The 17,348-nt window shown below is 41.7% G+C and overlaps 2 protein-coding genes across 2 annotated transcripts in view; both read left to right on the forward strand.

Moving 5' to 3' along the window:
* The first annotated feature begins 572 nt into the window (after nt 1-572).
* LOC128620599 (V-type proton ATPase subunit B, brain isoform) lies at nt 573-8,978 on the forward strand. The gene is made up of 14 exons (XM_053645793.1): nt 573-812; nt 2,636-2,691; nt 2,863-2,961; nt 3,073-3,166; nt 3,260-3,337; nt 4,240-4,379; nt 4,731-4,832; nt 4,977-5,074; nt 5,183-5,306; nt 5,887-6,037; nt 6,149-6,231; nt 6,983-7,087; nt 7,238-7,367; nt 7,644-8,978. Exons 1-14 carry the CDS (start codon nt 680-682, stop codon nt 7,778-7,780), a joined length of 1,530 nt encoding a protein of 509 aa, XP_053501768.1. The 5' UTR covers nt 573-679; the 3' UTR covers nt 7,781-8,978.
* An 8,000-nt stretch (nt 8,979-16,978) lies between these two features.
* The window catches only part of LOC128620269 (integrin alpha-2-like), a 39,154-nt gene continuing 38,784 nt past the window's right edge, over nt 16,979-17,348 (forward strand). Inside the window, exon 1 of the mRNA XM_053645125.1 lies at nt 16,979-17,227. Within this exon, the coding sequence (XP_053501100.1) occupies nt 17,173-17,227 (55 nt within the window). The 5' untranslated portion in view covers nt 16,979-17,172. The remainder of the gene's footprint in view (nt 17,228-17,348) is intronic.

Consider the following 17,348-nt stretch of genomic DNA (forward strand, 5'->3'; position numbering starts at 1 on the left):
AGAATTATCATTCTACAATAGAAAATGTGTAAAAAGCTATAATTAGGACATTATTTTGAGATTTAAAAATATTGATATTACAAAACATATGTTGAATCATATGCAGACTTTTGGGATAAATCAGAATTATGAGCAATTAAGTCTAAAAACAGTCACAATTTAAGGTTCTGAGATTTAAATTAAATGCAACACTGGAAATTTGTAAAGAGAAAAAAAGATTTTAAGAATAAAAGTTTCGAAATTTCTGTATAACTGCATATCAATATTTTGACATAAATCAGTTTTTAATTACAATTACTCAAAATATTAAGATTAAATTAAAGCTGGTTATATTGGGGGAAAAAATATAAATTTTTTAGTATTATATTTAGTAATATAAATATAAAGTTGAATTTGAAAAGGCCGCTACAAGCATGATAAATATCATATTAAACGTGTTGTTTTTGTTTTTTTTAACGTAAATAAAGTTAATATTCTTTCCATTATTTTTTGTATGAATTCATGTTGTTTGTGTGGCCACCAGGCAGCGCATGCGCACAACGCGTCATTTCATTTTGAGGGCGGGGGGGTTGAGTAGAACGGGTTAACGCAGCTATACAACGCGCATGCGCAGACGTGCTGTCACGACCCGCTATCTTTCTGTCAGCGCAGAAGCTAGGCTAAGCTAAGAACGCTAATCATGAAGGCTCTTCGCGGAATGGTGAGCGGAGCCGTAAACGAGATTACCTCGGCTGTCAGCGGACACAAAACCGCCGCTACCCGGGAGCACGTCCTCGCAGTCAGTCGCGACTACATCTCTCAACCGAGACTGAGTGAGCAGCCATTTTAATTAATACGCTGTTTAGGGTTTTCAGCTAGCCAGATGCAGCAAGCATAGGCCGTATCTCAAAAATGTTCCACGTAGTGCACTACGTACAGTGTAACGTAATGTCTTTTACACCCTACAGAGTGCGCTTAGTTTTTTAAATCTGTGCTATTTGGGACGTAGCCATTAATTGTATTCAGGTAGATGATGCAGGGAATGAATGACAGGTTTATATAACAAGAAATACGCGAGATATATTTCTAATTATTTTTCTTTTAATAATTTAAACGCATATGAACATAGCTACATGATTGTTTTTATATATAAATTTACCCGTATGAATTAGCATTTGTTTGGTTAGCCAGCCGTGTCTGTGCATTTTGTTTTGAATTATTGTGACAAGCAGCTAATGTGATGCTCATATAAAAAATATATATATAAATATGATAAAACAATAAACCTTTTAGTATCAAAGCAAAGAAAGGTGTTTCTATTTTATTTAACATTTTTTTATTTAATCCTTTAACTTGTGCAATAGCTGATTCTTTGATTTTATGCTCTATTTACTAAATAATACGGTAATGTTTTTATTATTATTATTATTTGTATAATATTATATATTGTCATTTTTCTTTATCATATTATTGGGTTTGCAGTTTGTCCTTCAAATAAATAACTGTATCATGCACAGCTCATTGTAGGCCTGAATGTTGTTATAATGCTGTACGATCGTTTACACACATCTACACTGCCCTCCATTAATTTTGGCACCCTTGGTAAATATGAGCTGTGAAGGCTGTGAAAAATTGTCTTCATTGTTTAACCTTTTGATCTTTTGTTAAAAGAAGTCACAAAAATTCTCTGCTCTCATGGATATCAAACAATTGCAAACACGACACAGGTTTATCCAAAAAAAAAAAAAAAAATTATTGTTAAATATAGGTGTGCAACAATTATTGGCACCCTTTTAGTCAGTACTTTGTGCTAGCTCCCTTTCCAAGATAACAGCTCTGAGTCTTCTCCTATAACGCCTGATGAGGTTGGAGAATACATGGCGAGGGATCTGAGTCCTTTCCTCCATACAGAACCTCTCCAGATCCTTCAGATTTTGAGGTCCACGCTGGTGGACTCTCCTCTTCAGTTCACCCCACAGGTTTTCTATGGGGTTCGGGTCAGGGGACTGGGATGGTCATGGCAGGACCTTGATTTTGTGGTCAGTAAACTATTTGTGTTGATGTTGATGATGATGTTTTAGATCATTGTCCTGCTGGAAGATCCGACCACGGCCCATTTGAAGCTTTCTGGCATAGGCGGTCAGGTTTTCATTTAATATCTGTTGATATTTGATCGAGTCCATGATGCCATGTATCCTAACACAATGTCCAGGTCCTCTGGCAGAAAAACAGCCCCAAAACATTAAAGATCCTCCACCATATTTAACCGTGGGCATGAGGAACTTTTCATACGGCTACCTCTCTGTGTGCTTCAAAACCACCCCTGGTGTTTATTCCCAAAAAGCTCTATTTTGGTTTCATCTGACCGTAGAACCCGATCCCATTTGAAGTTCCAGTAGTGTCTGGCAAACTGAAGACGCTCGAGTTTGTTTTTGGATGAGAGTATTTATTTATACACTTGTGAAAAAGGAAGTCATGGTTGAACAATTTCCTGTTCCCTTTTTTCTCATATGAATTCATAGGTGTGACAATAATTATTGCATACCTATATTTAACAAAAATATCCATGAGAGCAGAGAATTTTTGTGAATTTTATTAACAAAAGATCCAAAGGTTAAATGATATAAATCTTACCCCTTGTTTGTTTTGTCCACAGCATATAAAACTGTATCAGGTGTCAATGGCCCTCTGGTGATCTTGGACCAAGTAAAGGTACAGTAGTATAATAATAATAATAATAATAATAATAATAATAATAATAATAATGAACTTTTGAATATTTGTTTCCTCTGAAAGGTCCAGATATTTACTCTGTCACACACATGTTAATAATAAATAATAAAAAAGTGCAGCATACACACGTTAAAGCTGCCCCTAATGCAGTTTCCCAGGTATGCCGAGATCGTCCACTTGACCCTCCCTGATGGCACGAAGCGCAGCGGCCAGGTCCTGGAGGTCAGCGGCTCCAAAGCTGTCGTCCAGGTGAGCTGTATTGTTGTTGTTGTTGTTTTTCACTTATTCTTCAGTTCATTTATTAATAACCTGACACACGTCATAGTGCCATGACTCATCCCTGATCTCTCTTGGTTTCAGGTGTTCGAAGGAACGTCAGGCATCGACGCCAAGAAGACAAGCTGTGAATTTACAGGGGACATTTTACGCACGCCCGTGTCCGAGGATATGCTGGGTGAGAACAGAAAAAAGAGGCGCTCATTTTCAACCCGATACATACACATTTTTAAATAATATATTCTTTTATTAATACCGTTTGTATTTCCAGGCCGTGTGTTTAACGGGTCGGGAAAGCCGATCGACCGAGGCCCGGCCGTCTTGGCCGAGGATTACTTGGACATCATGGGTAAAACATCTGTGATTTTTATTATTTTAATTATTTGTGTTGTGCGGCATTAATTTAGGAAACAACAGGAGCTGAGAATCTCACGTTAGCAAAGCCGTTACGAGTTTTAAAAAATGACGGGAATGATGTTTTTCCTGGATCAGTATGCGAACACGAAAAGGAATTTATTTATTATCCGGATTTTAAGAGGAAAAATGTAGGCTTTTTTAATTTATCCATCTACCTAGTTATTGGTTTTATTTTATTTACTTTATGTATCTGTTTTTTTATTACATTTTTTGTGGGACTGAACCACCATATCAAGCAGTTTATTATTTATTATAGAAAAGATGTCACCCTTAATTAAAAACTCATTTGAGCTGACTTTAAAGGGGCCGTTTGTATTTTTATATGGTGTTTCCAGACACATAAAAACACATAATTCCAAAGATACACTTGAAGATTTGTGATTCACGATATTGGAATGTAATAGTTTTGGCTAGTCTTTTTAATTTCAAGCTTCGGTTTACATTTTTCTGGCCCAGAAATTAGCTTGATGGAGAGTTGTTCAGCTCTTCCCCGTTTTCTTAAAAAGCCACTCGCAAGGCATTTGTCCGGTGCTTTTATTGCAGTTGCAATTGGTCTCACAGGAATCAGAGGGCTGTAAATATTACACATGGCTCCTTTAAACCTTTAAAAAGCAGAGAAATTATTTAACACAATAATTCTGTATCGTTTTGTGATCAAGGTGAATGAGTGTTTGTTTTAATGTTCCGCCGTTCAGTAGAACTGACTCGCACAAACCTGACTGACTGAAATAAACAGCGTTCATTGTTTGAGGAAAGCTTTTGTTACTTTGTGCGCTCTGGAAGCTCTGAAAAGACGCTTGGATAAGTATTTGCCTCCTCCACCTGCTTTTCCAGGCCAGCCCATCAACCCACAGTGCCGTATCTACCCCGAGGAGATGATCCAGACCGGCATCTCCGCCATCGACGGCATGAACAGCATCGCCAGGGGGCAGAAAATCCCCATTTTCTCTGCAGCCGGTCTCCCACATAACGAGGTCTTGTTCACCGTCAGATTAAAATCACCTTTTGGAGAACATTTTCTTCTATGTCTACTGGGTTTATGTCCCTAAAAATCAAATGAAGCAATCAACAAACGTGGCTTCCAACAACGTTTCGTACTAGTGATCCTATTTTAGGGCCTAAAAGTCTCATGGCAAATTCTTGGACCCCTATAATTGCTGCTTGCTGCTATATTTGTGGTCATGACGGTTATTAACATATTTGTTTAATTCCTAATTGGCTTTGATGTAATACAGATCAGAAAACTAGCCTTTTATGTTAGCACATAGCACACATGATTCCTTGATGTCTTGACATCGTTTTTTTGGCTTTGTGTGTGATTTCAGATCGCAGCACAGATCTGTCGGCAGGCCGGCCTGGTCAAGAAGTCCAAAGATGTGATGGACTACAGCGAGGAGAACTTTGCTATTGTGTTTGCAGCCATGGGGGTGAGGAGAACTTTCTAATGGCTACCAGGTCCAAGTTCAGTGCCCAGTTCATTATTCCATTATTACTGGATGAGTTCAGTCAGATGTAGTAGGTTTTATGTCAGCAGCTCACAGTGTGATTGGAGAAAATCCTTCTGCCTTTAGGTGAACATGGAGACGGCAAGATTTTTCAAGTCTGACTTCGAGGAGAACGGCTCCATGGACAACGTGTGTCTGTTCCTGAATCTGGCCAATGATCCGACGTAAGCACTTGCGTACCATTTTATAGAAGTGGTGCACAATTTTTAGCTTCCGAACTAGCTGTATATTTAACAGTTTTAGCGCGATGATGGATTAATTCCCATGTTTAGGATTGAACGCATCATCACTCCTCGCCTGGCGCTGACCTCCGCTGAGTTCCTGGCCTATCAGTGTGAGAAGCACGTCCTGGTCATCCTGACTGACATGAGCTCCTACGCTGAAGCCCTGAGAGAGGTCGAGTTTAAAACAACACTACTGAATCTCAAATCTAACTCTCAGCCAAAGTGTGTAACCCCAAAAAACTTAACCCCACGACGCTGCTCAAACCCCTTAAATTCACCTCAGCAGAGATTATAATCCCAAAACTAACCCCGACCCAGAGTATGACTCCAAGACCGACCCTGAGTATGACTCCAAGACCGACCCCGACCCTGAGTATGACTCCACAGTTATCCCTACCACTGAGTATGACTCCAAAACCAACCCTGACCCTGAGTATGACTCCAAGACCGACCCCGACCCTGAGTATGACTCCACAGTTATCCCTACCACTGAGTATGACTCCAAAACCAACCCTGACCCTGAGTATGACTCCAAGACCGACCCCGACCCTGAGTATGACTCCACAGTTATCCCTACCACTGAGTATGACTCCAAAACCAACCCCAACCCTGAGTATGACTCCAAGACCGACCCCGACCCTGAGTATGACTCCACAGTTATCCCTACCACTGAGTATGACTCCCAAACTAAACCAGTATGAGATCTGTGTTTTATATTTTCACGATGTCTGAAATGTAACGTTCTCTCCCAGGTGTCTGCAGCGAGAGAGGAAGTACCCGGACGCCGTGGTTTCCCTGGTTACATGTACACCGATCTGGCGACAATCTACGAGCGGGCGGGGCGAGTGGAGGGACGTAACGGCTCCATCACTCAGATCCCCATCCTCACCATGCCTAATGACGGTGAGAGAGAGACAGAGAGGCGCATTTCTGTTTCTGCTATCAGACACTACTTGCCTACAGAACTGCATCACTATACACTGTGAAGTGACGTGTTCTCTTAATTCACCGCAGACATCACACATCCTATTCCTGATTTGACCGGCTACATCACGGAGGGTCAGATCTACGTGGACCGACAGCTTCACAACAGACAGGTGAGTCAGGAGAATATAACCGCAGCTCTGACAGTAAGGCAAGTGGGTTTTTATCGTCATTCCTCTATATAGCTTGTATACATTGGAACGAAATGCCGTTTCTTTAGGACCATGGTGCGACACAGAACAGTACGCAAGACTACATGAAGTGCAAATACATGACGGTGTGAGACGAGTGCAAAACAATCAATACACAGGACAGTAGATACACAGAACATGGACTGTTTTGTCATGTAGCAGCACGCGTATAACAGTGAGGGTTGGAGGCGTTGTCCGTAATACCGATTGCTTTGCGGATGCAGCGGTTGTTGAATGAGGTGTGGATTCTTTCTGCCTACATTTGCTGATGTAGCCAGTCACCGACGCTGTATGTTCCTCCAAGCCTGTGGTGTTGTGGGCTGTAGCAGCCTCTCTGAACATATCCCAGTCCGTGTGCTCAAAGCAGTCCTGAAGTGCCGAGATGGCTCCCTCAGACCAGGTTCGGCACGTTTCAGAAGTGGTCCGTACGCTGGGACTGGCATAACGGAGATGTGGTGGGGTGCGGCCTTGTTGGCACCGTGAATGTTGGTGTAAACAAGATCTGAAGTGTTTGTATCACAGGTTGCGAAATCAGCACGGTAGCAGTGATTTCAGACTCACTATTCATGCGCACATGAATGGTTTCTATAGTAACCGCTCATTCGCAGGGACTCCTGTAGCGGACGCTTCGTGTAAACGTATCGAAAAAGCGTGTGTGATTTGTCGTGCACAGATTTATCCGCCGATCAACGTGCTGCCGTCTCTGTCTCGACTCATGAAGTCGGCCATCGGAGAGGGAATGACGCGCAAGGACCACTCGGACGTCTCCAACCAGCTGGTGAGATTCAGAGCTGATCACGTGACCAGTGGCATATTAATGTTAATATGCGCATATCTATGTCTATATTGTAAATATTGCAGCAGATTTGTTTATTGAGGTTGTGATTGAGAGCAGTGCGAGCGTGTAAAGCGGGTCCTCTGTTGTCAGTACGCGTGTTATGCCATCGGGAAAGACGTCCAAGCCATGAAGGCCGTAGTGGGAGAAGAAGCTCTGACGGCTGACGATCTGCTGTACCTGGAGTTTCTGCAGAAGTTTGAGAGGAATTTCATCGCTCAAGGTGAGTCCTGGACATATGTTAGTGACACGATTATCAAAAGGTTCAAACAAAATCTAAAAAAAAAAAACATACATCTGCTGAACTTTTTGAACACTGTTGCCGTTTTTGTTCGTGTGAGGCGATCAATCGGCACAAATCGAATGATCACGTTTAACCGTTCAGACGCTTCCTGTCGGCGTTCTGTGAGGTCACTAACGGGAGTTAACGCTTTACATCTTTTTAATCTTTATTTTAAAAAAAAAATTGAAATGTGTCTTCCGCGTCGTCCTTTTGCAGGCGCTTACGAGAACCGCACCATCTACGAAACCCTGGACATCGGCTGGCAGCTGATGCGAATTTTCCCCAAGGAGATGCTGAAGAGGATCCCGCAGAGCACGCTGGCTGAGTTTTACCCCCGAGAGTCCAAACACTGAGCCACTGAGCGTACCGTTCTGCCGTCTCTCTCTCTCTATCTCTCTCCACCTGTGTATCTCCGCCCCTTAAATATACCGCCCTGGGTATGATCAGCCTTCAGCTGCGTCGTTATTAAACACTCCTCTCACTGTAGCCATGTACTTTAGTCCTCTGCTTCTGCTCTCTGTACATGATAAAACTAAATGTGGCCAAGCCGTGATGTGCGTGCGTGCATGCGTGCGTGCGTGCGTGTGTGTGTGTGTGTGTATATATGTTGTGAATATTGTCACAGTGAAGTGAGTGTGGAAAAAATAACAACTATATTGTGAGTGTATAAATAGATTATTAGCCAAACGTGTAGTCCTGGTGCCACCACTAGAGTGCTGGAATAATTCTTTTTCTTATTATTATTATTATTACAAAACGAAAATATAAAGCTGTGTGCGAGTGTAACGTGATTCGAGTGTGGTCAAAATGAAAGGAAAGGGAAATGATTTCTGGATCATGTAGGAATATTTAACACCGAATGTAGTTCTTCACGCCGGCTTCCACCTGTGATTGGTCGCTACAAATGAGGCGTGTCCAAACCGATTTGTTCTAAGCGTCACGTAGGACGCTAAACTTGTTATCCTCAAGCACTGATTCATTTAGAAGCAGTTCTTCCTCTTCTTCATGCTCTGTGTCGCCATAGTAACAGCAGTTTTCTCCTTATCCGTGGGAAACGCAGCGCCATCTGCAGTACCGGAGAACTCGCGCGCGACGACCGCTACGAAACCGTAACGAGTATTAGAATCTTAGATCTGGACTGACGTTTTTCGTACCGGGTGGGACGTCGTGTTCCAGCGTTCCTGATGTTAGATGAGAGACTAACTTCTAAACGGTATCATCCATCAATATCTCGGCGATTAAACCAAACAAAAAATTGTAACACTTTAAACAATCAAACAAACAAAAACATTAGCGTTGCGGGGGATGTTTTTTTTTGCACGACACAATTTTTGATCGGACAACACGTGCTCGGTCTAATCTACTTTTACGAAGCTCTGGTGCGTAACTAAAGAAAAGAACGTATTTCGGCTGATCGATTATATTTGTGAAATTTAAAAAATTGCCTACAATTTTTTTTTTTTTTCTTTAAGCACTACTTCTTTAATTAGCATTAAATCTTAACTTAAGCTACTATCTTGCTGCTCCTATCTATCTATATATATATATATATATATATATATATATATATATATATATATATATATAAAATATTTTTAGTCCATTTACAAAGCTAAACCGTTATCTCTGGTCTTTAAAAATAATGTTTATTTTTCTGCCCTCTGTATTTGATTAGTTGGATGTTGTATGCTATTTTGTATTTTATTTATTATGTTTACGTTTTGTTTATTTTTTTTATCACGATGATTATTTATTCGTGTCACAGAGGCCGTGTGTCGTTCCTCTTTCGATGGAATGCCGCAGTAAAGTGCGCGTCACCTCACGTGAGTTTCACACGGAAGGGTGTTTTGTCTGAATGCATGGAAATGATGTGATTGTGAAACGTCTGTATCTCATTCAGTCTGTGGAATAAAACCCGGTCACCTGCCATTAATCCTTTCGTCGTTCATTTCAGAGCCAGGGACAAAAAAAACAGAATTTTATTTTTAATTTCTATGTCATTATTTCAAGATATTATCTCGTTATTTTATATACTTAATAATAGAACAAGTTGCTAAGTCAAAATAATGACGTAGCAGTTCGGGGCTTCTGTAATTTCCCGTACTGAAAAATCACGGGCACTTCATTTCATTTATCAGGGCCTAAAGAAGAATTGTGTGGTCCTCACCGACTTTTATAAACAAACAAATTACCTGAATTGACAACAAACAAACAAAAAAAACGATTTCAATATGTATTATTTTCTCAAAAAAAGAAAACCAACATTCAGAAACCAGGTGGGGAAATGTTGCATAAAGTATACACAGATCAGCCATAACATTAAAACCACTGAGAGGTGACGTGAATAACGCTGATGATCTCGTTACCGTGGCAGCTGTCAGGGGGTGGGATTTATTCACCAGCAAGTGAACAGTCAGTTCTGGAAGTTGACGTGTTGGAAGCAGGAAAAATGGGCGAGTGTAAGGATCTGTGCGACTCTGACAAGCGCCAGATTGTGATAGCTGGACGACCGGGTCAGGCAGGTGTTGTGGGGTGTTCCCGGTACGCAGTGGTTAGTACCTACCAAAAGTGGTCCATGGAAGGACAACCGGTGAACCGCTGACAGGGTCATGGGCGCAGAAGGCTCACGGATGCGCATGTGGAGAGAAGGCTAACCCGTCTGGTCCGATCCAACAGAAGAGCCACTGCAGCACAAACTGCTGTAAAAGTTCACGCTGGCTGTGAAGGAAAGGAGTCGGAACACACAGAGCATCACAGCTTGCTGCGTGAGGAGCTGCGTAGCTGCAGAGCGGTCAGAGAGCCCATACTGACCCCCGTACACCTCCCAAATCTCCTACAGTGGGCACGTGAGCATCAGAACTGGACCTTGGAGCGATGGTAGAAGGCGTCCTGGTCTGATGAATCACGTTTTCTTTTACATCATGTGGAGGCCGGGTGTGTGTGTGTGTGTGTGCGTGTGTGTGTGTGGGGGGGGGGGGGGAAGAGACGGCACCAGGTTGCACTATGGGAAGAAGGCGAGCTGGTGGAGGCAGTGTGATGTTCCGGGTAACGTTCTGCTGGGAAACCTTGGATCCTGGTATTCACGTGGATGTTACTTTGACACGCAGCACCTACCTAAACACTGTTCCAGACCGAGTACACCCCTTCATGGTAACAGTGTTCCTAATATCAGTGTCCTCGTTCAGCAGGATAACGCTCCCTGACACACTGTTCAGGAACGCTTTGAGGAACATGACACAGAGTTCAAGGTGTCGACTCGGCCTCCGGATTCCCCAGATCTCAATCCGATCCAGCTTCTGTTGGACGTTCTGGACAAACGAGTCCGATCCACGGAGGCCCGACCTCACAACTTGCAGGACTTAAAGGATCTGCTGCTGACGTCTCGGTGCCAGATCCCACAGCACACCTTCAGAGGTCTCGTGGAGTCCATGCCTCGACGGGTCCGAGCTGTTTCGGCGGCACAAGAGGAGGAGGACCTACACGATATGACGCATTAGGTGGTTTTAATGTTAAGGCTGATCGGTATGTGTATATACTGTAGTTCAGGCTGTTTTTAGCTTGAATGTCCACTAGAGGTCAGTGTTAACTGAGTAATGCTCCTCTCGCTGACTCGCCGCAGGTGCATTTCTATCAGTGTCACAGATCTACACTGCACTACTTCCTGTTATTGCTCCAACACACCTAAATCATCTTAATAAGCGGTGATAGGTATAGCTAGCATTCGAAATATTTCCTATCCTTGCAGCACAAAATGTTCATTCATTTGTGCTCAGGTCAAGCATAAAGTTCTCCCAGGAACAACAAAAACACAACACTAATGGATGCATTCGCACCAGACCTGCTAAACACATCATAAATATTTCAGTGTAAAGATGTTTGGTGTGTTTCAGGGTGGAGTTTAACTTAAGCTCTGAGACATGTTCGGTAGGAACGCATGTAGGAAGTCTGGTTGTGCTACAGATTTTCATTTATTAACTACAAAAACTGTGCGGCTATAAATAGGAAGCTCCCCTGCGGCATCGTTCTTTAGTCGGTGTTTATGATTAAGTTGAGACGGGAAGCGTGTCGCCTGACTAATCCCCTGCAGCTATGTTCGGTTAGAGTTTGACCTTTCCAAACAGCCACGCCTAGTCTGACAGGTCTTTACCTGCACCGGATCAAAACACAGAGGAGGAAAGTTTTATACCGAGACGTGTGGGAGCCTCTGTGAAGCTGTTAATGTATAACTATTCACATATCTCAGACAGGAAGTGGAGTAATGGCTAGTAATGTTGGCATGAATCATGATCCTAGCCGTCTGTGTATTGATCCATCTCATCTGTGCTTTAATAATTAATCATGTCTGATCTTATACGTTAGAAGCTTACATGATTGTGGTTGTGTGTACTGAACCAGACCGAGAGATTAAAGGCTCAGGAAACCATCGCAGGTGTTTCGAGTTAATTCTTCTCAAGTCGACATTTCTGTATTCAGATATTTTTGAGTTACTGGATTTTCGATTTCCGTGAGCCGTAAACCGTAATCATCGAGATTAAAACAAAACAAAGCTTTAAATATTTCACTTTATGTGTTACGAATCTAGAATCTATGAACGTTCCACTTTTTGAGTTAAATTACGGGGAAAGAAAGCAGCAGTTATTATTATTATTATTATTTAAAGCTGCAGTATGTGTTTTGGGCATTCTGGGATTTGGAGACCTCTCTGGTAAAATTGTGATATTGCAAGGAATTTTATTGTGGATTAACATTTTGTAGCATCAACTTAAACTGGGGTTTAAATTTCTTTTTGAACTAAAGAAGGTTACATACTGCAGCTTTAATGCAGAATGTCGCTTAGGGCCCCGGAAAAGAACAGCCACGTTTAATCACACGTTTAATTTTAAACAAAGTAAGATGGTGATATATTGCAGCGTTAACGTGGGAATTTGTCTTGGGCCCTCAAAAGTGCAGAAATTACCCTTGCTGCAGCTTTCATTTCAAACAAATAAAAAGTTACATACTGCAGCTTTAAAGTGCAACGGCATTTAGGGTGCTTAAAAGTCCTGAACAGCCATGATTACACATTTAATTTTGAGCAAAACAGGTTATGCAAATACCGCGGCTTTGAAGTTAGATGTTATTTTAGGGCCCTGAAAAGTTTACAAAATATCCCTTTAATTTTGAACAGAATCAGGTACATACGGCAGCTTTAAAGTCGAATGTCGCTTACAGCCGCTAAAGATTCAGGAACAGCCCTGGTTACACCTTTAATTTTGAACAAAAATGTTATATACTGCAGCTTTAAAGGTTAAATAATGCAGCTTTCAAAAAGGAGGACTCTTTAGATGACTTTTTAGAGCACTTTAAAGATTAAAGAAATAACCCTGACTGCCCCTGTCACTTTCAACAAAATGTTACACACAGCAGCTTTAAAGTAGGATGTCACTTAGGGAACCTCGAAGTTTCAGAAGCAGCCCTGCTACACCTTTTTTTTTTTTTTTTTAAACTTAACTTTTAACGAACAACACCAGACACCGACTCTAAGTTTTTGTCATTTTAATTTTATCAAGTGAGAATTTTGGAGCCTTATTTTTGAGAAAGTGACAAAAATGTAAAAGATTTGATGAGACTGTAAACTTTTGACCTCAGTGATTGGGTGCATGATGGTGGAACATGTTGTGTAAGGATGTTTGTGGTTTAAATATCTTCATCCTGATCTAGTCAGAAGGCACTTCCAGGAAATGTACTGCTGCGTACAGAGATAAAGTGAGAAGACATCCACCTTGCACAAGATCTGGCACAGAGCAGAAGAAGAAACTCGTGTGACGTTTTATTCAAGCGAAAACTCTGAGAAATCGGAGAGGTTCGAGACGTTTACGTCTCCTTGCTGCGATCGCCTGCCTTAAATCGGTAACGTTCTGTAAGTTCTCTAAATTCCAAACAGCACTCGTGGACCTCAGCTTTCCATTTGTGAAGCTTCACCCGCTGAAAGGGGCGGGGCTCGTAGAGCCCGCTTACTACCACACAGTGGTTTTCAAAGTGGAGTTTTATTGCTGTTGAAAGCACACCGTGGCGTAAACGAGTCGTTCGGCGATCTGCTACGACGTGGAACGTGTTCGGTTAATTCGTGCCATTGTTACCATGGAAACCGAGGGAGGGGATTAATATCTGGAGACTTGTTTAACGATGAATGTAACAGATGGATGATATTACCACAACATCGTGACGTGAGGTTATTCTAGGCCTAGCATAATAATAATGTTGTTGTTGGTGTTGTTTTGTAAAAATAATACTAATACGTTCATTTATTTGTACATTTAAAATGCAGCCCAAGGTGCTTTACGGTGTGGAATAAAAAGCAGAGAAATAGTGAAACAAAAGGTCAGTTGTAAAAATGGCTAACCTTGGCTTACTTATTTCATTAAAAAAAAAAAAAAAAAAAAAAGTTACATACTGCAGCTTTAAAGTTGGATGTTTCTTAAGGCCACTAAAAGGTTCAAAACTAACCCTGGCTGCTCCTTTAATTTTGAACAAAAGTTACATACTGCAGGCGCGTACGGTGGTTTAGTGATTAGCATGTTTACCTTGGGGGTCCGGTTCCCGCCTCTGCTCTGTGCGCGCATGGTTACCCAGTTTCCTCCCCCAGTCCAAAAACATGCATTTTAGGCTGATTGGTATGTCCAAATTGTCCATAGTGTGTGTGTGTGTGTGTGTGTGTGATTGTGCCCTATGATGGGTTGGCACCCCATCCAGGGTGTCCCCCGCCTCGTACCCCGAGTCCCCTGGGATAGGCTCTAGGCTCCCTGTGGGTGGGTCGCACAGATGGGTTACATACTGCCGCTTTAAATAAGTAAATAAATCCTATTAATAAGTGCATACAAATACAAATAAAAGCATAATCATTAAAATAATAATGTACAAGTATTTCTAGTAATAAAAGCTGACGTGATAAACAATATATTTTCGCTGTTTTATTTTTTTTAAAATAGAAAAATAGATCTTTAAAAGACCTTTAAAGAATTATAACGTTAATAAATACAGTATTCTCGTGGCTAAGGTTTGCACAAGTTCTAGATTGTTTATGTTAGCACTGGGAAGTCCTGTGAGAAGTGCAGCATAGTGGAAGTCGGTCGGTTTAGTATTTAAGACATCCTGGGGAAGGTTTGAGTGAGCTAACTGGCCTGGCCACGCCCACCCCGTGTGATTCCTGCATGTTTCTGTGAAACTGCATTCTTCATCTACATGTCCTATCACGAACTCCCTCACCACATGAGGCTAAGTACATTTAAAGATGTCCATGTTATGATATAATGCACGTGGCGCGGTCACTATCTACTTCTAGTTAGCCGTGTACACCAGATGTACAAAAAAAAACACGCCTCACAGACGAATCCCAGGTGTAAATGTGTGCTCCTGCTCGTATCTTCCAGGTCCACAGGACCGTGATACTGAAGGAGGATTACTGAAGAGAAGGAAGTGAAATATTCTGTCGTCTCTCCTCATTCAAGACCGAATAACCACTATAACCTCGACTCTGATCTTCTGTCTTGGCGTATCTAACACGCCAAGCGATCTTCCACAAGATATTATAACGCTATCTACACCACGGCTGTGTTGAGTTCTCCGTTCTGATTGGTCAAAAGGCACTGGTTCATTTTCTAGAACAGCAGCTCTGACAGTAGTGCAGGTTTATTATTATTATTATTATTATTATTATTATTATTAATGCGCTCGTTCTAATACGTTATCGTTTCTATAGTAACGGCTCGTTCGCGGGGACAAAGTGGCAAAGTTTTCTGTAAAGCGCGAACATTTAACGAGTCTCTCGTGTCCGAGTTTAAAAGAGAGGCTGGTGATTGTTTATAGCTGCTGTAACGTAAGCGAGAACAGGAATGCACTTTTCTGTCTGACATCACACACCGTTAAAGAGATTAAAAACAAACAAGATGGGGTTTTTTTCTTTTTTACAAAATAAATAAATAAGTAAACATTTGTAATTGTTGCCAAATCACTGTGGTACAAGAGGAATAAAACACTTAAGGGGGTGCTGTTACGGGTAAATAATCAGCTTGAGGTGGTAACAGTAACCCAGCTTCATCAAACCAGCCTGGTGTTGATTGTTTTGCTAGAATTGCACAACACGAGAATGTTCTTTGACCACATCATCATCGTTTAATCTCGGACTCGGATCTGGTTCCCCAAACTTCATTCAGTAAGCGTCCATGAGTCAGCTTCACTCCACAGAATCACTGACTCTGTTTTAAAGGGAAATGTTGCCCAAGCACTTATACTTACATCATCAGACTCAAGCAGGGGTGATGAATGAACCTTTTAAACGTCACACTGTAATTCAGGGAGTCTAACTGAGAGCTGATTCACTGGACACTGTGGGAGTTCACTGAGCTGTTAGTGAATCAGGTGAGCCAGGGGTATACTGTGACTCTCCCCCTGGAGTCTCAACCCCATAAAAGGAAACTCTTTCTCCGTTTGTTAAAAGTTCTAGCCCAATCGCGACGTCCCCTGTTCCCCAACAGGGTTGCCATATAGTGTCTTTTTCACCCAGTGAATGCATACAAGTCCTCATCAATGCAAAGGGTGATGTTAATTTACCTCGGGGTATTTTTTGTTTGTTTGTTTGTTTGTTTGATAAGCTATTCAATACCCAATACATAATACCTACAATAAAGACGTCAATACAATCGGTTCAACTTTACTGTCAGAGTACGAGTACAGAGAGGACAATACATGTAATAAAAATGATATAATTTATTAGGTTATGTATTTATTTGATTGTTTGTTTATTCATGCCCATGTGACTGTTACAAATCAATATAATTATACTATTGTTTGATTGTTTGTATATATATATTGTTGTATATATACACAACAACCAGTGCAAATCAGGTTTATTGTAAAGACGTACAGACTTTCAGCTGTTTGCGATCAACAAATCAAACAAAAGCAATTGAAATAGTTTGACACAACGAATGATTCAGGTGTTTTCCCCCAAATTCAACTGAAAATGCAACTTATAATGATTTAACTTAAAATTATTCACCCCCTTCATGGCGAGCATCTTTAGAGCTCCATTTGCTGTTATGACCTGCTGGAAACGAGATGCAGAGCTTCTGCAGCGTTCCTGAGGAATCTTAACCCGTTCCTCATGAGCAGTGTCCTCCAGTTCAGTAATATTCTTGGGTTTGCGTGCTGCAACCGCCGCCTTCAAATCCCACCAGAGATTTTCTATGGGGTTCAAGTCATGTGACAGTGATGGCCCTGAAGAATCTTCCAGAACTTCTTCTGTAACCAAGCCTTGGTGGAATTTGAGGTACGCTTGCGATCATTGTCCTGTTGGAAGGTCCAATGATTCCCAAGCTTCAGCTTCCTCACAGACGGCATGATGTTTTCTCCTAGGATTTCCTGATGCTTCAATGAATCCATCTCGCCTTCCACACGCTGCAGGTTTCCAGTGCCAGAGGATGCAAAGCAGCCGCAGAGCATCACCGAGCCCCCACCATGCTCGACTGTGGACAGACGTACCGCTGATCCATCGTGCTGAAAAGTTCCAGTTTTGTTTCATCGTATGTATGTATGTACTTTCTACAATCTGGCAACCCTGACTGTATTTACTTTGTGTGAGCGTTTGAAGTCTCTCCCAGCCCATTCCGCTGCTCTGTGATTGGATGAATCCGCGCACACTCATGAAGTTCCTTTGAGTTTCCCGAGGAGGAAAGTTAGCGCGAGTCCTGAACGATTCACCGTCAACATGGACCTGAGGAAGCGCGTGCTTCTGCCGGTGCTGCTGCTGCTGATTTTACAGGGTGTGTTTATACATTTCAGACATTTTAAACCACAGAATATTCCAGAAAAAAAGACTCAAGGGTTACAGTGTAGTTTGTGCATGTGACTGGGTTTAAATTAAAAGGTGATGTGATCTATCTG

The sequence above is a fragment of the Ictalurus furcatus genome, chromosome 16, assembly GCF_023375685.1.
Source record: "Ictalurus furcatus strain D&B chromosome 16, Billie_1.0, whole genome shotgun sequence".
Taxonomy (NCBI): Eukaryota; Metazoa; Chordata; class Actinopteri; order Siluriformes; family Ictaluridae; genus Ictalurus; species Ictalurus furcatus.